The 23,342-nt window shown below is 36.8% G+C and overlaps 1 protein-coding gene across 1 annotated transcript in view; it reads left to right on the top strand.

Moving 5' to 3' along the window:
* The first annotated feature begins 242 nt into the window (after positions 1 to 242).
* LOC107745766 (voltage-dependent L-type calcium channel subunit alpha-1D-like) overlaps positions 243 to 23,342 on the top strand; it is a 38,067-nt gene continuing 14,967 nt past the window's right edge. Inside the window, exons 1-20 of the mRNA XM_016559737.1 lie at positions 243 to 596; positions 4,204 to 4,522; positions 4,724 to 4,829; positions 11,892 to 12,031; positions 13,785 to 13,930; positions 15,217 to 15,369; positions 15,458 to 15,654; positions 15,771 to 15,874; positions 16,385 to 16,536; positions 17,771 to 17,845; positions 18,147 to 18,228; positions 18,573 to 18,599; positions 19,457 to 19,617; positions 19,855 to 20,080; positions 20,403 to 20,610; positions 21,285 to 21,405; positions 21,825 to 21,900; positions 22,406 to 22,457; positions 22,540 to 22,597; positions 22,866 to 22,968. Coding sequence (XP_016415223.1) covers positions 575 to 596; positions 4,204 to 4,522; positions 4,724 to 4,829; positions 11,892 to 12,031; positions 13,785 to 13,930; positions 15,217 to 15,369; positions 15,458 to 15,654; positions 15,771 to 15,874; positions 16,385 to 16,536; positions 17,771 to 17,845; positions 18,147 to 18,228; positions 18,573 to 18,599; positions 19,457 to 19,617; positions 19,855 to 20,080; positions 20,403 to 20,610; positions 21,285 to 21,405; positions 21,825 to 21,900; positions 22,406 to 22,457; positions 22,540 to 22,597; positions 22,866 to 22,968 — 2,528 coding nt within the window. The 5' untranslated portion in view covers positions 243 to 574. The remainder of the gene's footprint in view (positions 597 to 4,203; positions 4,523 to 4,723; positions 4,830 to 11,891; positions 12,032 to 13,784; positions 13,931 to 15,216; positions 15,370 to 15,457; positions 15,655 to 15,770; positions 15,875 to 16,384; positions 16,537 to 17,770; positions 17,846 to 18,146; positions 18,229 to 18,572; positions 18,600 to 19,456; positions 19,618 to 19,854; positions 20,081 to 20,402; positions 20,611 to 21,284; positions 21,406 to 21,824; positions 21,901 to 22,405; positions 22,458 to 22,539; positions 22,598 to 22,865; positions 22,969 to 23,342) is intronic.

Below are 23,342 nucleotides of genomic sequence, written 5' to 3'. Positions count from 1 at the left end.
GCGTAGAGCCAGCGCTCTTGTGTGTGTGTGTGTGTGTGTGTGTGTGTGTGTGTGTGTGTGTGTGTGTGTGTGTGGACCGATCCGTTGCGTTAGAAAATGAGAAAATACTCGCCCACATTTACTGTCGACACTCCATAAAATCGTTTGCCCAATATCCCTCCCTTTAATAAATTTCTAGGCTGCCTGTCCCTTTAAACGAGTCATTTTTCTTTAATCCTGAATTGATGGCTTAAATGCGGAGATAGACTGAGAACAGAGGATGCTCTTTATTTATCAACGTCTATCATTTTTATTTTTGTCCCAAACGTCCTCAAAGTTCATTTTTAGAAGACGGGAAATAAATGAACGCTTCTGTTTTTTAAACCATCTGAATACAACTTGATTCAGAATGAAAAGCCTTTAGGAGGTGACTGACAGGATCCTTGGATACAAGTTCAGGACTGCACAACTGGAAAACTTGACGCTTTCTTAAAAAAAGCTCATTTTGGAAATATGTCTTTAAAAATATGAGTGAAGAAACTGCCGTGAGGATCATGCGTTCTGCTCCAATGAGGTCAAAGTGACAATCTCCGACATGTATGAGGAGAACCGAAAAAGTAAGTTTTATCACTTAATTCATGTATTTTGGTTTAGTTTATATATATGTTTATATATATATATATGTGTGTGTGTGTGTGTATATAATATATATATACTGTATATAGTTTTACATGAAATGTGCACAGTAATTTTATTTCAGTTTAATTTAGTAGTTAATCGTCAACAGTTTTAACTAAACGACTTAAAGACTAAACGTTAACTAAACAACAGAAAATATTATAAAACACCCAATGAACATAACTAAACAAAAATAATAAGAAAATAACTTTAAAAAAATTTCAACACTGTTATGATGGTTTATGCAGGAAATTTTGGGAATATCTCTTCTTCATATATTAAATTTAACAAGTATGTTAACTTTTGGATGGGTTACTTAATAACTGAATTTTAATAGTAATTTGCTGTAACAATTGTACATATTGCCTTGATAAATATATATATATTTTTTCAAAAATATATTTTTCACTTCTAAAAACATATGTTTACTATATACAGTATGTATAAACACACGCACACACACACACACACACACACTTTATATGTATAGGTAGTTTATTAACAGGTTTTTACTGTTACATTTTTGCATTCTTGTTAAAATTAACACTTTAACCATTTTAACCATGTCAAATGGTAGTAGAAATAGGGAAACAGCACCTCATCTGTCAGAATAATTGACAGTTGTACTAATTACAGGAACACAAAATGTTATACATGTTAATTATAATGAAAGATGAAGGTTTTGAGCCATGAGCTCTGTGGAGATCAAAGTATGAATTTATTTTTCCAATTTATTTTACGTGTTCGCAGCACCAGATGTTTCACCGCCACAGGGTCATTTTCAGAGCACAACCTGCACATGCGCTTTATGAGGACTTTCTGATTGCAGGCAACCTGCAATTACAGATATCATTTGACTTCCATCATAGCCAAGTAACCCCAGCACTGCAGGTTAATTCACAAAGTAGAGTGTAGTACAAGGCCTCTGGAGACGGCAAATGAATATTCTGCTGGTAGTAAATTTGATTAAATGGGCCTCAAATCTTTGTTCCCTAACTAGCTCAAGAACCAAATCCTTCTGCTTTAGAAACAAGCGTGCACATGAGAATTGTTGTATGTGTCTCTTTGCACATGTTTCTACACCCTTTAGGTCACTCCATTAAGATAAATAAAATATATATAATATACAAAAGCATTAACCTATGTAATATAGCAATATGCAGAGCACTTAAATTGGTGTTTTAGCCATTAATTGAACAAATAATGCCATACTGCAAGGTAATAATGAATTTTTTTAATTTATTTTTTATTTTTTTGATTAAGTCCAAACCAACTGTCTCGCCAAATAAACTAAGCTTCATGCTTGTTTAATCATCATCTATCAGTGAGAATCATAAAATTGTCTCAGTATCCACAGCCACACAACTAAGAGTTTGCAGCTCGCTGTCATGGTCTTAAATTACTGATGAAAATTAAATGAAAAGTTTATGCTTTTGAGGTCAGTTTTGTTTATTCGTTATGTTCAGAAATAGACATGGATAAAAACTTATTTATGTAAATTTCCTAACTTTAATTTTCCAGCTCACCCCTATGTGAAATTATGGACACACAGCAAATATAATGCCATGATTGAAAACTCAACAAACCTGTCTTTAAAGTAGAAAAGAGCCTGTTGGCTTGTGTTAGCCGTCACAGTTGCACAGAGGGTTACACAGAGCTGCAGCCAAAACAAAAACTCATTTTTCATAATACCTTCTTTTAATGATGTGCTAAATTGGCCCCTCAATTTCCATTTGGAGCGTGTCCTTATCAGCACAGCGCAGCAGTCATGATAGCTCACTTTACAAACCTCACACAGGAGTTTATTTCTCTCTCCTGCCTGCCCATTTGAAATGTTCAATGAAAGTACTGATTGCTGTTATCTCTGGCTGATAGGATTCCCTTCGGTCTCACTGAGGTCTTATGCATATAATGAAGTTATAATTCGCTATCTGCACAGTGTCCTCGCGATTTCTCTCTTACCCCTCCCCCTACCTATGACTCTCTCTGTTAGCTGTCAGCTAGCTTTGCTAGAGGCTAACATCATGAATCCACAGGTACTCACATATGAAACCGCTGGCCCAGAATCCCGCTCTGCACCCCCTCTCACAGTGGGAAGTAGGTCACAGCTGTTACTGTGTGGTTCTCCTCAACTAGTACAGAGGCCTCTTGTTCATCAGAGACTGTGGCAGATTAGAAAGCTTTGTCTTCTTTATCTCCCTCACCCTCTTTAATATGACCGGAGTCAATCGAGTTTCATAGTTTTTAGTTACTTCGCTCTCTATCACTCCTTCCCGGTGTCCAGATGATGAGGAACATATGCTGTAGTACTAGTGACTATTGAAAAGATTAGACAACACCATGGAAAATATAGTGACTTGCCGTACTCTTTCTAACCAATACTTGTTACTCTTTATGCTGTGTCCTAAATAGGTGTGAGGTAGACCCATGGCTCAACAATAAGGGTGACCCACTGGCCTGGGGCAGTTTGGGGAGAGTTTCGGGGCAGTTGACCGAACTGTAACCTGCCCTATTGGGCCAGTTCTATATCTTAAGATTTGATGAAAAATTACATGTATGAAAAATGTATAATAATAGATAATATATATATTTCAATTATAAAATAAGTAATAAAAATGTAATATTATATATTTAATATTATACATTTCAAATTCTAAATGTAAATATAAAATTATACATTTAAATTCATAACATTTAAAGGCATACTTTTTTATTTTTAAGAGTTTTTATAGTTATTATTATAGTTATTATAGGTTTAGGGCAAATAAACAAGTAGAAATCTGAACAGGAGTGGAAGTAAGCTGAAAAATCCTGATTGTTAAGCTCTGGTGACAAGTAACCAGCAATTTCTGTTGACACATGAAGAAAAATTGTAACACATTCCCAGCCAATCAGGACTGACATAATGTGGAGCAGGATTTTGGATATGACAAAAAAAAAAAAAATCTGATTAACATAGAAGAAAAGCTTTTTTCATCTGACGCTTTATCACATCTCAGGACAAAGGAGGCAACAGAACATTTTTTTGGGTTTCACTTTTATAGGAAACTCAACCGACAGCACATTTTTGCTATATGTATGTTCTTATTGGTCCTTTAATGTGCCTAAGTAAAAAAAAAAATACAATTTGATGAAAAATACAGTAAAAAACGGTGATATAACACAATTTAAAAGAACTGTTTATATTTTAGTATATTTTAAAATGGAGTTCTTCTTCACTGTAATATGATCCTTCAGAAATCATTCTAATATGCTGATTTATTATCAATGTTGAAAACAGTTGTGCTGCTTAATATTTTTGTGAAAAACGTGATACATGATTTTTTAAGGGTTTTTTTGTGAATAGAACGTTCAAAGGTTCAGCATTTGATTGAAACAGAAATCTTTTGTAACATTGCAAATGTCTTTATTGTTACTTTTGATCAATTTAATGCACCTTTGTCACTTATTGACAATGCATTAGTTAATTTTAGTTCAGAGACTGGTTGTTTGCTGTGTCATCCAGACATATGACCCTTCATTAAGTGACTAAACCTCTCTCTTTAGGGAATGGGTACTCCAATGAGGAAGAGGAGGGTGGTGGCGAAGCGGAAGAGGAGGAAGAGGAGGGAGGTGGAGGAGGAGAGGGCGATGAGGGCGACGAGGAAGAGAAAGACGAGTGGGAGGAAAATGGACGGCCGAAGATGAACCGTACGGAAACGCTCAACTCCACCACCAGCTCTACTGGAACGCAGAAGAAGAAGAGTCAGCATGTGAAGAAGCAAGTCCAGGGCTCCAACCAAGTCCAACGTGCCCCCAGAGCTCTTTTCTGCCTTAAATTGAACAACCCCATCCGCAGGGCCGCCCTTCACCTTGTGGAGTGGAAGTATCTATTACAACTTAGTCAATGACAGAAAATAAAGCTTCTACTAATAATAGTTCAACTACTGCTAATAGTGATAAATGTAAAGCTTTCAAATAGTTTACCACTATCTGTTGTAAAAACAACTCCTAACTTGCTAAATAATGTCTGTTGAATGTTATGGCACTCTAATAAGATCATGTTTACCTTAACATATGGCTCCAGACCATTTGATATCTTTATTCTCCTTGCCATCTTCGCTAACTGTGTTGCTTTGGGGGTCTCCAAGCCTTTTCCTGAAGATGACTCGAATGCCACCAACCATGACCTAGTAAGTATTGCTCTCTCTCTCGAGACTGTGAAATTGTGGTGGTGTGAATTTCAGTTCAGTTTAGAACTGAAAAGGGATTGAAGAACATTCATGGACAACCAGCTTCTAGGTTTTGGTGCAAACATTAATGGTAAGTTCCTTTAGTAGGGTAGAGTGGGGGAAAACGCCCCCTTTGGGTAAATCGCCCCCCTACTGTTTTTCCCAAAATGACCACTAGATAAAGTCAAGATAAATTTTTGTTGTAATTATAGACTACGTTGACAAGAGTGATGTAGAAGTATTCACCATGAAGCTTACACTGGTGATGTACCTGAAAGATTTCACAGTAAGTGATCTAATTTTCAACAGTAAGAAAAAAGTGTTTTAAAGCTTGTTGTTTTGTAGAACATCACAGTTATATGATACAAGAATAGTAAGGCATGTAGATAGGGAGTCTCCCCTACTCTACCCTGGTATTTTGGATATCTTAAGAGGTTCTTGTCCATAGGTTTAAAGTGGCTGTATTTTATTGAACCTTATGGAAATGCTCTGCTCCACCATGAGATATGGTTTGTAAAATTGTATATTGTAAGGTAAAAGTGTGCAAAAGTCACCAGAGAGAGCTGCGAAAAGGTGTTTTCCTTCCCAGGTGTTGTTTCATAATCAGATATATTGGGATGGTGCCCGGAACAGAGCACTGACCGAATTCCTGCTGACCCATTTGGGAGGTGTGTTATAAATCTCAGGTGCAGTCAAAAGCATGTGTGTGTTTATGTATTGTGTAATGTACATTTCTTTTCTATTGGCATATCCTATCTGGTCTTTTCTGGTCTCATTCTGGTGTCTTTTGGTAGCTCACTAGGTAATTGTTTCCTGTTTCAGATGTGCTGGATTTAAGCTCTGCTCTTTTTCTCAAAAAAAAAAAAAAACTTTGATAAAGTTTTTTTTTTGTATGGTATTTTACATTTTATTTAGAATGTACTACCATCCAAAAGTTTGGGGTCAGTAGGATTTTTTTTATGTTTTTGAAAGAAGTCTCTGCTCCACAAGGCTGCATTTATTTGATCAAAAAATACAATAAAAACAGCAATATTGTGACATATTTACAATTACATTTTTTTCTTATATAACATGATTAAATCTTACCCTAAACTTTTGAACAGGAGTGTGCATTTTGTTATCCCTCTGAAAATCCACAAATCCACAGAGAAACACACACACACACACACACACACATAGAGGCATTGGCCTCAAGCAAAAGACTTTTGTCATGTGACTCACTTCAGCCACACTATTTCGAGTCCTACTGCTGTCCCAGTGTCAGAAATTTCTGGAAGCTTTGTACTTTGAATATAACAATTTGAAAATCAGGTGCCATCAGGTGAAAATCCATATTTTTTGCTGTTTGGTTATGTGGTATTACTCTGTAATCCTCCTCATCTCACAACCTCTCATTGTATCCCATCAGAGAGCATCACATTTGATCCACTCAGCAGCCATTCTTAAAGGGACAGTTCACCCAAAAAAAATGACAATTTTGTCATTGTTTACTCACCCTCATGTCGTACGAAACCTCTATGACTTTATTTCTTCTGTGAAACACAAAAGAAGATATTTTGAACTTTTGTCTCCACTGACTTTCATCGTATGAGCAAAAAAACATTTTTGGCATGAGGATGAATAAGTGGTGACATACTTTTCATTTTTGGCTTAATTTTTTATTTAAATCTCCCTACATCAGCATCCCTGTGTTTCTGTGATGTTAGCACCTGTATCTGAGACTGCAAGGCTTTAATTTGCTTGCATGTTAGTGGCATCGAGGAAACAACATTTTTTTCTCCACGGCTGCAGTGAGGCATGCAACAATATGAGGCTGCATGAGCTTGTGCGCACTACAGCCGAACCTCGGCATGCAAAGGTCACTGAGATGAGAGAGAAATCGTAAATGAAAGAGAAGCGCCCCTAGCTATTGTTTCTCAGTAGGGGTCGAACCAAATTAAATACCTTTCGTTTAAGTCCAGAAATCCACATCTAGGCACAGTAGCACTTTCACTGTACTTTGCCAAATCAGCCATGAGAGCCTCAGAGTTTGTCCCGCTGTCATCTCGAGTGTACAGGCGCGTGTGACTGCGCCCCATTCGTACTGAAATGCTCGACGTGTTGTGAAGTTCTGTAGTGGAAGGGATCTTCCCTAAGGCTTGTGTGAGAGAAACAGGAAGAGAAAGAGAGGAAATGAGAGAGAGGAGACCAATCGTGTTGTATGCGATCAGGACCCAGGACACGACCCCCTCGGGCATTGCCTCATGTCTGTCCCATCAGAGCATCGCTTTCTTTTTATAGAAGAAAAAATTGCATTCAAATGTAAGAGAAGTGACACTGCAGTGACAACAGGGCATAATGTGCAACCCAGATGAGAAATCACAGCATTCGTTCATTAGCATGAACAAATGAACGAATGACAGTGTTTTCTTCCAGAGTCAGCTTTTTTTCATGGGGTTGTAATATTTTCTTGCTGAATTGCATACAGACTAGATTTACATTTCAAGAGAAAAACACCAATGCTTTCTAGGAAGCAAAATAATAGTGTTGATGTTTAAAGTAAGTGTATGGGCTTTGGTTTTGAATAAATGCAGTTAGCCTTTGTGTCAGCCGTTTTAGAAGCATTTTGTTTGAAGAAGAAAAAAAACAAACTCAGAAATTTTAGCAAATGGGAACACAAATGACCCTAATGGTGACTTAATTTTTTATAATAAAATATCACAAAAAATAAATAAATAAATAGAGCTAAAACATCTTTTAATTCTAAAAATGAAAAAAAAAACAAAAACATACTCATTAGTCCCTCTGCTTTGACTAAACATACATAACAAAATTATTCAAGTGCAAGGTATTATGGGTATTACCGCAGTCACAGTGCTTTTCACTGGGAACGCTCAGTAGCAGATGTGATGATATGAAGTTCATTTTACTTAGCCTTTCTTTCCATTGCAATTGTTGTATTTAATGTTTTCGTTTCATTGTTACATGTACACACACACACACGCACACACACACACACACACAGGTCAAAGTTTAGATTAATTACAATTTTTTTCATATTTTTGAAAGAAGTCTCTCATGCTTATAAAAACTGCATTTATTTGATCCAAAAATAAAGTAAAAATTGCAATATTGTGAAATATTTTTGCAATTTAAACTAGTATTTTCTTAACTATTTTAAAATGTAATTTATTCCTGTGAATTTTCAGCATCCATTACTCAAGTTTTCAGTGTCACACAATCCTTCAAAAATGGTTAAATGTAAAAAATTACAGATCTTTTCTGTGATACAGTATATGTATTGTATGTTCACTGTTGGACATTGTTAGTGGACTACTTAAATTAACTATTGAATTTAAAGGGGAAAAGTGTGTTCAAAGTGATTTTAAAGGGATAGGTCACCCGAAAAGGGTGTTCCACGAAGATGTTCCATGAAAAAAAGATATTTGGAAGAATGTGTCCAAACGACATTGAGGCCCTCTAACTTCATTTGTATAGACAAAAAATAAGAAATTTCTCAAAATATCTCCTTTTATGTTCCACAGAAGAAAGAAAATCATATAGTTTTTAAATCACTCACGTGGGTGAGTAAATGATGACATCATTTGTCTGTGGGAAAGCTTAAACTTGAAGTGGTGGAAATGAAGGAGACAGAGCTCGGGAAACGGCTGTGCAGCGCACGTAGTTTATTCATACAGTTCATTTAAGCTTTTCAGCTTCAACTCAAATTTCAGCATACAAGACACTTCCTTAGCGCAGCTCCCATGCACAGTTCACTCTCAAGGCAGCCCTTCTCTGCACTCACGCTGCTCCTTTTCACCTGTCTCTCGACTCACTGCAAAGTGCAAACACCAACCAGAGGGGCTTCCCTTACCATTCAATTCCCCCGCACTCACTCTCCACCTTCAGCGGCTACCAGACCACTCCCCTCCTTCCACACCGTCCCTTTTTAATTACAGTTCACAGTGCCAATAATGCCCTCAGAAGAAACAAGTTTACTTTGAAATCGGAAAACAGAATAATGCATGATGTAAGTTTAATCTTGAGTTCAGTATTTTAAAGATGTCAAATTCACCTGCATTGCCTTCCTCTTTGGGTTTTTGTAGGATAACAGGACACCCAAATGATGTTAAAGAGAAAGAGACAGGGAGGGTTATAAAGACAGTGAGAGCAGAGAGAGTGGTGGTCAGGGGAGATTGTACAAACTGCCTGTTCGTTTGGCTGCTCTAAATGCTCTTGGTTCTGATAAGCAGCTTACTCTTCCTCCCCTGTCTCTCATCACCCTTCCCCCATCACCCCAGCCCTCTCTCTCTCGCTCTCCATCTTTGTTCTGATGCTTAAAGCCACATCCTGGATTCCAGGTGCAAAGGAGGGGGCATGTATTTAATGAGTGTGTGTTTGCTCTCAGTCTCTTCTCTCACAGAGCTGGTTGGTCTTTTCCTCTGCCATATTGTTTGTTATATTTTACTAACCATCATCTTGGTTTCATGTTGTCTTCGGTTCATTACTCAAAAGGCATTCAGCACTCTTAAGCTTGTGTCTAATTACTACGGCTGTCAATCGACTGCAAGTTTTAATTGAAATAATTACATGATTTGCAGATTAATTCATTGAAATAATTGCGATTAATTGCACCAATATATGCTGACAAACTCCCCCAAAAGAAGATAATTCAAAGAGGTTTCACTATTGTGGCAGACAAGAAAGCACTGAATAGATAGAAATTGACTTTTGTTTTTTGAAGTGAAAATATTACCTGTTACCATTTAATTCCCCTTTTTTATTATTAAAAAAGTAATTTTATTAATTTCCATTTTATTATTATTAAAATATATTATTATTATTACTACTACTGTCATACAGTAATCCAAAAAATATTTAACTTATTTGAAAAATAAAATAATAATAATAATAATAATTATTATTATTAAATTAATTGCATTTATTTGTTAATTATACTACATGAACATTAACTATTAATTTATCAATCATTAATTTCCAAAATGATACAAAAGAAAGGTTTTGAATGATCATTTGCAGTTGGCATTAATGTTGGGCATGGTTGTGGCCAAGAGAATTATATTAAGGGATTGGAAAGCCACTGCTCCCCCATGTTTTCAGAAATGGCTTGTGGAGATGGTCTCCGTTTTAAACCTTGAAAAAATTTGGCTTAACGAATCAAAGTCTCTTAATTTTTCCAAGATCTGGGGTCCCTTCCTCCAATATTTACAGAATAGTTGAACTTAAAGATTACTATACTATTTATAGTAATTATCTGTTATGGCTACGATTTCTGTGGTGATTTTTGTCTCTGTCCTTGCGTGATCTATATTCATTTTATGTATTTTAATTGCATTTATAAATTCATCTGGCTTTTTTTTTGGGGGGGGGTTTCATGTTGTTTGTTTGTTGTTGTTATAAAACGAATAAAAATAATAAATTCGTGGGTGAGTAAATGGTGACATCATTTGTCTGTGGGAAAGCTTAAACTTGAAGTGGTGGAAATGAAGGAGACAGAGCTCGGGAAACGGCTGTGCAGCGCACGTAGTTTATTCATACAGTTCATTTAAGCTTTTCAGCTTCAACTCAAATTTCAGCATACAAGACACTTCCTTAGCGCAGCTCCCATGCACAGTTCACTCTCAAGGCAGCCCTTCTCTGCACTCACGCTGCTCCTTTTCACCTGTCTCTCGAATCACTGCAAAGTGCAAACACCAACCAGAGGGGCTTCCCTTACCATTCAATTCCCCCGCACTCACTCTCCACCTTCAGCGGCTACCAGACCACTCCCCTCCTTCCACACCGTCCCTTTTTAATTACAGTTCACAGTGCCAATAATGCCCTCAGAAGAAACAAGTTTACTTTGAAATCGGAAAACAGAATAATGCATGATGTAAGTTTAATCTTGAGTTCAGTATTTTAAAGATGTCAAATTCACCTGCATTGCCTTCCTCTTTGGGTTTTTGTAGGATAACAGGACACCCAAATGATGGTAAAGAGAAAGAGACAGGGAGGGTTATAAAGACAGTGAGAGCAGAGAGAGTGGTGGTCAGGGGAGATTGTACAAACTGCCTGTTCGTTTGGCTGCTCTAAATGCTCTTGGTTCTGATAAGCAGCTTACTGTTCCTCCCCTGTCTCTCATGGTGTCATGTTGTTTGTTTGTTGTTGTTATAAAACGAATAAAAATAATATGGCAAAAAAAAAAGAAAGGTTTTGAATGCTGCCATGGTCTATCTGTGCATCTAAGGAAGGGAATATGCAGTTGAGAGCTTCAGAAATTGCTTAAAGCTTCTGCATACTTCAGACAGAGACATACGGTCCAGCAAATGGAAGTTTATGTTGTATGCCACTTTAAGTCAAGTCAAGTCAAGAACAGCAGTGTGTGTGAGTATGGTTGTTACTGTGCATATGGTATTGTCCTCTGTCTTATACAGATGGTGTTGGGTTTTTTTGTGGTTAGTTTGCTATTTCTCTCTCTAAGTTTTGTTATATGGTGGTAGTATGTGTGTGCACACAAGTGTGCTGCCACTGTGGACAGGCTGCTGTCATACGCCAGCAGCGGCAAATGAGAGGGAGGGAGAGACAGGAGAGGATGACAGATTAGTAATCCTTTGAAACGCTCACAGATTCCCCATTTTAAAGTCCAGCTCCAGCTCAAGAGCGGCCCTCTTTGTCTCTCTCACTTGTGAACAGGTCATGGGGTCATGCCAGTGCACACACGTACCTATTATAATAGCCTATTTCATTCTGTCACCAATTAATATTAATATTCTGTCAACAATTCCATATACATGGAATATTTGTACTTTTAAAACTTAATTTGTCATTTAATTCATTTAAAATAAATTAATAAAGGCAAAAAAAAAATGTTTAAAAAAGTATCATCTATCCTTATAAAACACAAATAATCATTTACAATCATTTGTAAAATTACAATATGATTAGGCCAATGTTATAATAATCTTATTGGTATCTGCATCCATTTAAATTGTATGCTGTGTGTATGTGTGTTTGACCCTTTCTCTTTTCTTTGTGTCTCTTCAGGAACAAGTTGAATATGTGTTTTTGATCATCTTCACCATCGAGACGTTTCTGAAGATCCTTGCGTACGGCCTCGTCATGCACCCGAGCTCCTACATCCGCAACGGCTGGAATTTACTGGACTTTGTCATCGTCATCGTAGGGTACGGTACCATCTTCGCCACTCTGTAGCCATCCATCCCCACTTGTTTATTTACTGTCTTTTTCGTTTAAAAATGAGTCATAATAACCCGGAGTGACATCACAGCCTTTCCTCCCATGATTCACTTGCATATTAATTTTCGTATTTGATTTTTATTCAGGTTGTGTAATGACCAGCAGCAGCTCTCTTATTCACAATTCTCGTCTTGTCCTGCTGTTCTCTTTACCCCCTTTTTTCCTAATTTCTCCTTTTTCGCAACCTCTCTCTCTCTCGGATTATCCTGTCAGATGTGGCTGTCAATCCTCTCTCCCGCTCACTCGCTCTCTCATTGTGTCTTAATCTGACCCTTAATTTCACACACCATGCTCTACAGCCCTGTGGTAAATGTTTGTGTATGTGAGAAGTGTGTAAATACACGTTCCATCCACTAAAAAATAATCAATCTTTCATAGTACGTCACTATTTAAACTCAGTTGCTTCCTGCGCACACCATAGAGTGTATTTAAAGAGCTACGATCCCAGAGCTCTGTCTGTCCTGCTAAAATGGGACTAAACAGCTGTTCTGGGGTCATTAATGGCCAGTTGGTCACAGTGATGGTTAATTATCTAAAGGAAGATGACTGTGCCAGGCATTTAGCGTCTTTTTGAGTATAATTTTGAGAGCTTTTTTTAGTATTGATTAGAGATTTCATTAAGCTCACAGACAGAACCGCTAATGGGCAGGTGGATCTGTTCCAAACACACAGCATTACACATCATATTACTGCTGCTTATAATACTGATGCCACCCTAAGAGTATTTGTGCTTGTATGCATGAAAGCACAAAGATATCTGGGATAGATGCCACAAATATTGTTGCCCAGCCAGCTTCTACAACACATTCATTTGGGAATAGAATTTTGCTAGTCACGCTGTATGTTTTCAAACCACTGAAAAGAACTGGCTTGTAAGAGTCATTAATTTGGGAATCAGGCTACTCTGGTCACTTTGTATGTTTTTGACTCATTAGCAAGAACTAGCTTATAAGAGTCATGCTTTCAGGAATCAGGCTACACTGATCATGCTGTATGTGTTTGATTCACAAAAAAGAACTGGTTCATCAGACTCATCAGGCTATACTGGTCACGCTGTATATTTTGAAACCCTAAAAAGAACTGGCTCATAATACTCATTCATTCGGGAATCGGGTTACACTTGTCACTGTACTTGATTCACTAAAAAGAACCGGCTCATAAGAGTAATTCATTCGTAAATCAGGCTACACTGGTCATTTTGTATGTTTTTGTCTCCCTAAAAAGAACTAGTATCCTAATCAGACTATACCAGTTAGTCAGGTAGCTCTATTTCAGCTCTATTTTATGAATTCAGTAAAAAGGACCTAGTTCACTTTTGGCAATTCATATTAATTAGTTTTAGTCTGTTTTGCTAAAATGACTAGTTGACATGGCATCTAATTTTGTTCTATTTTCAGATTTAGTTTTTTTTAATATATGAAAGTAAGTGCAAAATTAAACCAAATATTCAAACACTCTAATTGTTATTTTAAACATACCTCAAGATTTAACATATGAAAACTGTCCATATGAAAAAGTTTCTAATCTTCAATTTGACAAATATTTGAAGTTCAGATTTTAAAGTGACAGTTCAGAAGATCGTAATTTTACTTTTCATATTACCTTATACATTTTAGTTTTTGATATATATTCAGTGAGCCATATTTATGTGAATTTGGTTTTGTTGTTTGTGTTTTGCAGGTTGTTCAGTGTGGTATTAGAGACTGTTACTCATAAGTCTGGTGAAACAACTACCCACATGCCAGGGAAACCAGGAGGTCTGGATGTCAAAGCTTTCCGAGCCTTCAGAGTCTTACGACCCCTCAGACTGGTTTCAGGAGTGCCCAGTGAGTTTGTGTTTGTAATAGAAAGAAGATGAAACGCGTTTGTAAATTTGATGCCTGATTTAATCTGGTTTACATTGCTATGAACTATTCAGTAATGGTATTTCATCTATACAAGAGTGTTTTATTGTGCTCCTAAAAATGTTTTCTAAGAGAAAACAGTCATGGAGATTTTGTATGGAGTGATGTGCTTGTGTGATGCACCAGTGTTTTGAACAGTTAATAGTTAATAACAGTTAATCAGAGGGGCTGGTGTAGATCAACCAATCTTGCGTCAGGATAATTTAGGCCTGTAGATGCATTCAGCATTCTCAGTAAGTTGAGCTTGACTCATGATTGCTGCCTGAGGCTGTGCTGTTTTGCAGTCATTTCAAAATCAGACCCACTGCCACACACTCCTGAATCATTGACCAATTAACCAAAAAGTCATTTATTGCTTGTCTTTACAATATTAAGATCCTTATTTCTTAGAGCACTGTCCATGGTGCTGAAAACACAATTCCATTAGCTACTGTACAACAGAGCACTGGCAAAGCTGGTCAAGATGGCAGAAAACAGGATCATGTAAACCACTGACTTATTCCACCACAGTACATTTAGAAGCTGTGGTGTGGATCTTTCCTGCCTACCGGCATGTATGATGTTATCTCTCCCTCATGTGCTCGCCTGCACGTTAATCCTGGCAGTTCTCCCAGTAAGGCAAGATGACATAGAACTTCTTGTTCAAAGACCCATTACATTTACTGGAAAACACACATTAAAAATTCCTCACTATGTGCAACTGAATTTCTGTTCTAATTCATTCAAATATTTTCAGTATTTTTAATTAATCAGAATATTACAATGATTTCTGAAGGATCATGTGACACTGAAGACTGGAGTAATGGCTGCTGAAAATTCAGCTTTGCCATAACAGGAATAATTTACATTTTAAAATATATTAAAACAGAAAACTATTTTAAATTATAATAATATTTCACAATATTACTGTATTTTTGATCAAATTAATGCAGTCTGGGTAAACTAAGGGACAGGGAAAATCTTACCGACCCCTGACTTTTGAACATGTCATGTTAGTTACAGAACAATTGGCCTAAAATAAATAAACGTGTCTTAATGAAATGCTGACTATTTTAAAATACATTATTTGCAAAAATACTAAAATACTTAAATTGATATAATGGACATAAACAGTCAGAATGGGAATGCTTCTTCTTATGCAAAAATACAGGTTTTGGGTTACAGATTGTGCTCCGTTATGATAATTTCTATGCTCTGTGTGTGTGCAGGCCTGCAGATTGTGTTAAACTCCATCATGAAGGCAATGGTTCCCCTGTTGCACATTTCTCTGCTTGTCCTCTTTGTCATCATCATCTACGCCATCATTGGACTGGAGCTCTTCATCGGACGAATGCATCGTACCTGCTTTTTTATGGGCACAAGTAACCACATATACTCTCATAAAATATTTATGTGCATTTCCTGTCACTCTCTGTCTTACTCCATCTGTCTCTCTCTTATCTTTCTCAGATAATTATGCAGACGATGATCCAGTCCCATGTGCGTATGCGGGTCATGGTCGCCAGTGCGCTGCCAATGGCTCAGAGTGCAGGGGAAAGTGGGAGGGACCAAACGGCGGCATCACTAACTTTGATAACTTCTTCTTTGCCATGTTAACTGTGTTCCAGTGCATCACAATGGAGGGCTGGACAGACGTCTTGTACTGGGTAACTACGTAAGCTGTGTCTTCAGATTGACTGTAATGGTCCATAATTCTCTTTTAAGGACGTGATTGTGTATGACACTGATACAGTTGCCTTTGCCTGTGTGTTCATCTCTGTAGATGAATGATGCAATTGGTTTTGAGCTTCCGTGGGTTTACTTTGTCAGTCTGGTCATCTTTGGATCCTTCTTTGTTCTCAACCTTGTGTTGGGTGTGTTGAGCGGGTGAGTTTATAGGATAGATGTGTTTGTGGGCAAGCAGTTTGCCATGACTGATTTTGTCCCTTTATTTACCACTCTACCACTTTTGTAATCTTAATGTTATTGTTTACGTTTCAGTTTTGACTTGAAAGCATGAATACCATGATAGACACATCACATGTGACAATTTATGTATTAAAACAGTTAGTCCATAACCCAATTAATATTTATGAGCTAAGACTTTGTCATTTCATGACATTAAAACCTGTGCATTCTAACTTGCTTGCATGCCTGTGTGAGTGATTGTTTAACAGAGGACAGCAGTAGATGAGCAGATATCAGATGTTTTACAATCCCCAGTTGCTGATAGTAGCAGATTTGAATAGTTTGATTTCCTGCACACCGTAGGATTCCCCAAAGATTCTGCTTACCTCTCCGTTAAATAGAGTGTGAAAGTTCACAGTGCATGTTTGCATCTGTATTGTGCGTGTGTGTGTTTGTTTTGCTTGTCTAACAGGCCATACTTGTGTGTAGAGAATTCTCTAAGGAGAGAGAGAAGGCGAAAGCTCGCGGAGATTTCCAGAAGCTTCGTGAGAAACAGCAGATGGAGGAGGATCTGTGTGGATATATGGACTGGATCACTCAGGCTGAGGACATTGATGAGTTTGATGAGGACGGGAACAGACGTGAGATCTCTTCCTCTGTTTAACCATCTAGACCCCTTTGTCCTTCATATCACTTGTTCATTGTCGATCACCTGTTTCTCCTATACTAGTTTACCATACAGAGACAATTAAGTAAGACAGGGTTTTTTCAAACGTTTTGATCCCAAGGGCCCCAAATATGTTGATCCCTTTCTGAGGGCCCCCTAACTAAAATGTAATGGCAGCTATATTATTTATAATGACTCATTCACATCATATGAGAACATTATAAAGCATCATATTATAAAGACTAAGGCCAAAGCAAGTTATTAAAATATTATCGGTTGAACATTTACTTTGCAAGATTTTTTTAACACTATTAATGTTAGATATAGTATTTTTTCTTGCTGTTTAAAACAATGGTTGTCAATAGAATAAAATAATTGTGATTAATCTGATTAATGATTTCTGACCAGAGTTTTGAAAGCAAAATGAGACAGTAACAATAGAAATAATCTAGATATTAAAAAAATATTGTGCACATTTAATTAAAATGTAAAGTAAAAATGTTAACAATTTTTTGTATTTAATAGAAATAAAGCTGAAATAATTTAAAATAAAATTTAAATATTAAATGAAAAACTTAAACTTAAAACATTGGAAACTGAATACAAAAATTACTAATAAAAATGACAAAAGCAAATAACAAAATTACTGAAACGTAAATTAAAATGAAAATTTAACATGTAAAAAAAAAAAAATTTTAAATTTATATAAATATTATTAAAATAACTTTGCCCTGGTCCTCAAAAGATGAATCATTAAATGTTTATTGTGTTTTAAAAGATTTAATGTGGAAAAAGCAAATAACAAAATTACTGAAACGTAAATTAAAATGAAAATTTAACATGTAAAAAAAAAAAAAATTTAAATTTATATAAATATTATTAAAATAACTTTGCCCTGGACCCCAAAAGATGAATCATTATTTTGCAGTTCAGTTTGGAGTCGTTAGTGGCAGAAATGACACATTTTACCTTTAACTGAGTACCCGATATACTGTTAATAAATTAAACATCTCATCTCACTATTGATGTTTGAGGTAAAGATTTCCCCAACGCCACACGTTTGTGTGATATAAGACATCTACAAACATCTTCAGACAGAACCATGGTCATTTTTCCCCCTAACCTGCTTTTCCATCTCTTCCATTTCTCATTTTGTTCTATTCCATGTCTCTCACTCTTTTTCTCTCCATCTTTCAATCTCCCCTCAGGTGTGACCTTGCGTGACCTAGCTGATAAGAAGAGGGGGAAATTCGGCTGGTTCAGCCACTCAAACGAAACCCACGGTACGGCCAATCAGAACGAGACGCATGACCCCTTCACTCCCCCGCTGTTCTATATATAGCCCCCCTCAACTTTGTCTGGTCTAATTGTGTAATTTACATCTGGGGCTAGAAATCACATCTCTCGGCTGGACCCATATTAAGTGCTTTGACCCTATTTCAGAGAGATTGCTTTTCTCCAAAACTGTGTCAATGTGTGGCCGACATTTTTCTTTCTCTTTGTCTCTCTTATACCACTCTTTTTTACTGTCCTTTCCTGTCTCTGTGTATATTTCGCTCTCTTCCTGTTTTTCACTCGCTATAGCAAGTCTTCCAGCCAGTGAAACAGCTTCCGTGAACACTGAAAACATAGATGAGGAACACACAGATTGTTGTGCTGCTTGCTGGTAATAATATACGCACACACACATACCCATTATAATTAGAAACAGCATAACACATTATATTTGTCATTGTGTTGTCCTGCCGGCTTACTAATGGAAGTTGTTATCAGCCATAATGGAGTGTCATCGCTTAATTTCTCAGTTGCAGCTCATTATGTTCTCTTTTCTTTGTATTCTTTGTGCTCTTACAAGTCAGTTCACTACTCTGGGTTCTTTGGCTGTCTTTGTTTCAGTATCTGAACTGGATCTTTTCATTTTGTCATCATTTTGCCAATTGCTCTGTGTTGTGATTGTCTTTGAGCTCATTGTCATTTTCTTTTGTTTTGTTCACTGTCCTTTGACTTCAGTGCTCGCATTATGAAGATCCCGTGCTGGTGAGTCACTGTGAGGAAAAACTAGTAGTTCAGGGTCCGCCAACTGGATATATAACAAAACAAGAAATTTGCCATTGGGGCAGTAAAATCTTAAATGATTAGTTCACCTAAAAATTTAAATGTGCTAGAAATGTATTCACCCTTAGGCCATCCAAGATGTAAATGAGCTTGTTTCTTCATCAAAACAGATTTGGAGAAATGTGTAATTGAAAAACATTATATCATTTGCTCACCCATAAATCCTCTGCAGTGAATGGGTGTCGTCAGAATGAGACTTCAAACATATATATAACATACAGTATATCTCCATTGGTGAGCATGTGATGTTATGCAAAATTTCTATAAATTTGTTCCGATGAAGAAACGAACTCATCTACATCTTGGATGGCCTGAAGTTGAGTAACATTTCAGCAAATTTTCATTTTTGGGGGGGGGAAATATTCCTTTAATAAACTTAAGATATACTCACTGAAAATAAGTCTTATCTTATGCAGTTTTGCTTTTCAAGTACATTTCTATTGGTATAAAGATATTTTTGCCAGAATAAAATATCTGTATGCATGATACATCGCATCAAGACAATGTATCTTACAGATATTTTATTCTGGCATAAAGTACAAAAATGCAGATTATGCAAATAATTTTTTGCAGTACATGCCCTCTATAACAGCTTTGATCACATGCTTCATGACTTATTGTTCTGGACTTTATGTATATCCATAACAATATGTATATTTTGGTAAATATACATACATATAATACACAATAATATATACATGTGTATAATGGAATTTTTTATTTAACTGTAAAAAAAAAAATCTGTACAGTGATTAGTACTTTTGTGTGTGTTTGCTTAGTCGTGCCCTGCGCCGCTGGAACCGTTGCATCCGTAGAAACTGTCGTACAGCAGTGAAATCTGTTACATTCTATTGGTTGGTCCTGATCCTGGTCTTCCTCAACACGGCTCTCAGTGCCTCAGAACATTATAACCAACCAGAATGGCTCACAGACGTTCAGGGTATGTAGGTGTTTCCAAACATCACCTTACTGACATGGCATGTGTACTGTCTCACAGCATCGGCAAACTATTAGCTGCTCTAAAAGCTGATGTTTTCTTACTGCTGTGTCTCTCTCTCCTGAGGTTTAAAGAAGGAGTCCATCATGGTGTTACCAATTACCTACATGTTGACAAAAAGGTTGGGCTGTGATCACATCTATATATCTGCCTCTCTTTCTTTTTCCGTCTCTCTCATAGATATTGCCAATAAGGTTCTTCTCTCGTTGTTCACGGTGGAGATGTTGTTGAAAATGTACAGTCTGGGGTTGCAGGCATATTTTGTGGCATTTTTCAACCGTTTTGATTGTTTTGTCGTGTGCGGTGGGATTCTGGAGACAGTTCTAGTGGAGATGGAGATCATGCCACCTCTAGGCATCTCAGTGTTGCGCTGCGTCCGCCTGCTTCGGATCTTCAAAGTCACACGGTACTCAGGCCTCTTAAACAATTTGCCACTTCCTTTAATTGGGTACAAATTAGGAAACTCTTTAAAATGCCTTTTTTCTTTTTTTAAGAAACTGAATATTATATAAGCTGTTTAATTTTCTATTGATATTTTTTAGGTTTCTATCGTTTGCAACCCTGTAAAATATAGAGCATGTCTAAAAACAATGTGTGATTTTGTTATTTTCTAGAAGAAAAAAATGAATTCCCCCTTTTCTCTGGTGTCTTTGTGTTGTTCCTGTTGTTTCTCTCCTTCCCGATCACATTTCCACCCTGCTAATTCTTGCCCCTCTTGTCCTCCTCAGCCATTGGACGGCTTTGTCCAATCTGGTGGCCTCGCTACTGAATTCAATGAAGTCCATTGCCTCCCTGCTGCTGTTGCTCTTCCTCTTCCTCATCATCTTCGCTCTGCTTGGCATGCAGTTATTTGGAGGGAAGTTCAACTTTGACGAGACGCAAACCAAGAGAAGTACCTTTGATTCCTTCCCTCAGGCCCTGCTCACCTGCTTTCAGGTAATAAACTCCCCTACAACTGTGAAAACATTATGTTGTGTTATTTAATAAGCCGAAAAATAATTACAAATAATTAAAAATCTGTCATGTACAATGCTTTTTAAAGAAGCATGATGCATTTAAAGGGTTAGTTCACCCAAAAATGAAAATTCTGTCATTAATTACTCACCCTCGTGTTGTTCCAAACCCGTAAGACCTTCGTTCATCTTCGGAACACAATTTAAGATATTTTTGATGAAATCTGAGGGCTCTCTGACCCTCCCATAGACAGCAAGGTAACTACCACGTTCAAGGTCCAGAAAAGTACCAAGATGATCGACAAAGTAGTCCGTGTGACATCAGTGGTTCAACTGTAAAGTTACGAAGCTACGAGAATACTTTTTTGTGCAAAGAAAACAAAAATAACGACTTTATTCCACATTTTCGTCTCTACTGCGTCACTTGTGGACGCAGTAGAGCGCTGACTCAAAAATATCTTAAATTGTGTTCCGAAGATGAACGAAGGTCTTACCGGTTTCGAACAACACGAGGGTGAGTAATTAATGACAGAATTTTCATTTTTGGGTGAACTAACCCTTTAAAGCATAAAGTTTAGGAAGTCATTGTTTTAAATTTTTTGTATAGCTGAGCTATTAAGGTTTTTGTGCTAAATGTAGGTCTTTTTTTCTCTACAGATATTAACAGGTGAAGACTGGAATGTAGTAATGTATGATGGTATCATGGCATACGGCGGCCCGGTTTTCCCTGGAATGATCGTCTGTCTTTATTTTGTGATTTTGTTCATTTGTGGTAATTGTATCCTTTTCTATCTGAAACCAGTTTCACTTGCTTATTTATTATGCTTTCATTTTGTTTATCTGATATCATCAATGAAACACCAACAGTTTTATTCATTTACATTTATTACATTCATTAACAAAGCGACTTTCATAGCATTCTAGATATACATTGGATTGATTAAAGCATTCCCTGGGAATCGAACCCACAGCCTTTGCATCATTAGTGTCATGCTTTACTGTTTGAGCTACCACAATGCAGTTGTCTACTAGTTTCCAACTTAACACTATTTCAACAACGTTGTTCTTTGATTGAAAAGCAAACATATCTCACCATCCTTAGTGCAAATCCTGATTTCTGTTTTGTCGTTGATGTTGGTCTTAGTTTGCTATTTTTCTGTTTGTATGGTTGTTGGGTCTTAACCTCTGCTCTCTAAGATATCCTGCTGAACGTCTTCTTGGCCATTGCTGTCGACAACTTAGCAGGAGGGGATGGAGACAATAAGAAGAATGAGTGTGTTTTTAAACCATCTCAGATCATATTAAATCTCAACTCGTCTATCTTTTTAAATATGACAGAATACGCAGTTATCATTCTTAAACATACACTATGGGGTCCAAAAGTTCACACTGAAAATCTAAGATTCAAAAATCCCATTTAAACCTAGAAAAAGAAAAAAAGAAAAGGTTTAAAAGAAGAAAAAAAAGATCTATAACAGACACCTTACGAACTAATAAGAATTAAGTTTCTTTCATTAAAGCAAAAGGGAGATAAATCAAATGCTAAGACATTCTGACATTCATGTTAATTTTTCATTTCAACATTTTACTGAAATTTTTATGCTGATAATGTTTTTTTTTTTTCATTACACCAAATACACAAAATAATGTTCTTTTTAGCAGCATCATATGACCCCTTTAAATTAAAAAAAGTGCAAAATATAAGCATTTTCACCCACTGTACTGTATATGCAAAAACAAACAAAAAATATGACATGCGGTTCCGTTGATCCTGACAGAGAAAAAAAAGAGGGACCGGGTGAAGGTGAAAGAGAGAACAAAGAGGTGAAGGTATGGAAATCAAACTCCTCTGTCTTTGTTGTTGTTGAATAATTGTCACATTGAGGTCTTTCTTGAATTCTGTTTTCAACAGGTGGACATGGATGATGAGTATGAGGAAGAGGAGGAGCCTGAAGAGGGAGATGATGGAGGTAAAGTCCACAGACATTAGACAGCATATTGCATTGGAACAGTTTGTTCATTCTGAAATGTTTTGTAGTGATTTAGAAGACATTTGTGACCATATTTACTCATCTTACGGCACACACTCATTGCACTAACAGTCCCTCTCGCTGAGTGTCCTGTGGTTTAGTGTTGGCTACTCAAGGGCACAGTGGTGATAGAACTATATTGTGATCTCATTAACTCTCTCGGCCTATCTCTCCCTCTCTTTTTCTTTCTGTTCTTCTCTACTAGAAGAAGGGATAACTGAGCTCAATGTTGCTGACTTCGCTCCTCCTAAAGAGAAAGTTCTACCAATCCCAGAGGGCAGTGCATTCTTCTGCCTCAGCAAGACCAACCCGTGAGTGTGCACTTTGAACCACTCACACACTATTACAAGACAATGCTTGACCATTTAAAAAGCTATTTTACCCCCCATTTTACCTCATAATTTACTTGTGTCATTCCAAACCTGTAAGATTTTATTTTCCTTAGAACACAAATATAAAGATTTTTTTTTGTTTCTGTGTTTTTCGTCCATACGATGGAAGTCAATGGTTATCAAAACTGTTTGGTTACATTCTTCAAAATGTCTTCTTTAGTGGTGAAGAAAGTAGGTCTGTAGGTACAGGTTTGGAATGACTTGAGGGTGAGTAAACAAAATACATTTTGGGTGAACTATAATTCAATCTTTGTTACTATGTTATATAAATATATATTTGTGTAAATATTTTC

Source organism: Sinocyclocheilus rhinocerous, unplaced genomic scaffold (genome assembly GCF_001515625.1).
Source record: "Sinocyclocheilus rhinocerous isolate Xijiao unplaced genomic scaffold, SAMN03320098_v1.1 scaffold558, whole genome shotgun sequence".
NCBI classification, from domain to species: Eukaryota; Metazoa; Chordata; class Actinopteri; order Cypriniformes; family Cyprinidae; genus Sinocyclocheilus; species Sinocyclocheilus rhinocerous.
This window is presented reverse-complemented; position numbering and strand designations above follow the sequence as displayed.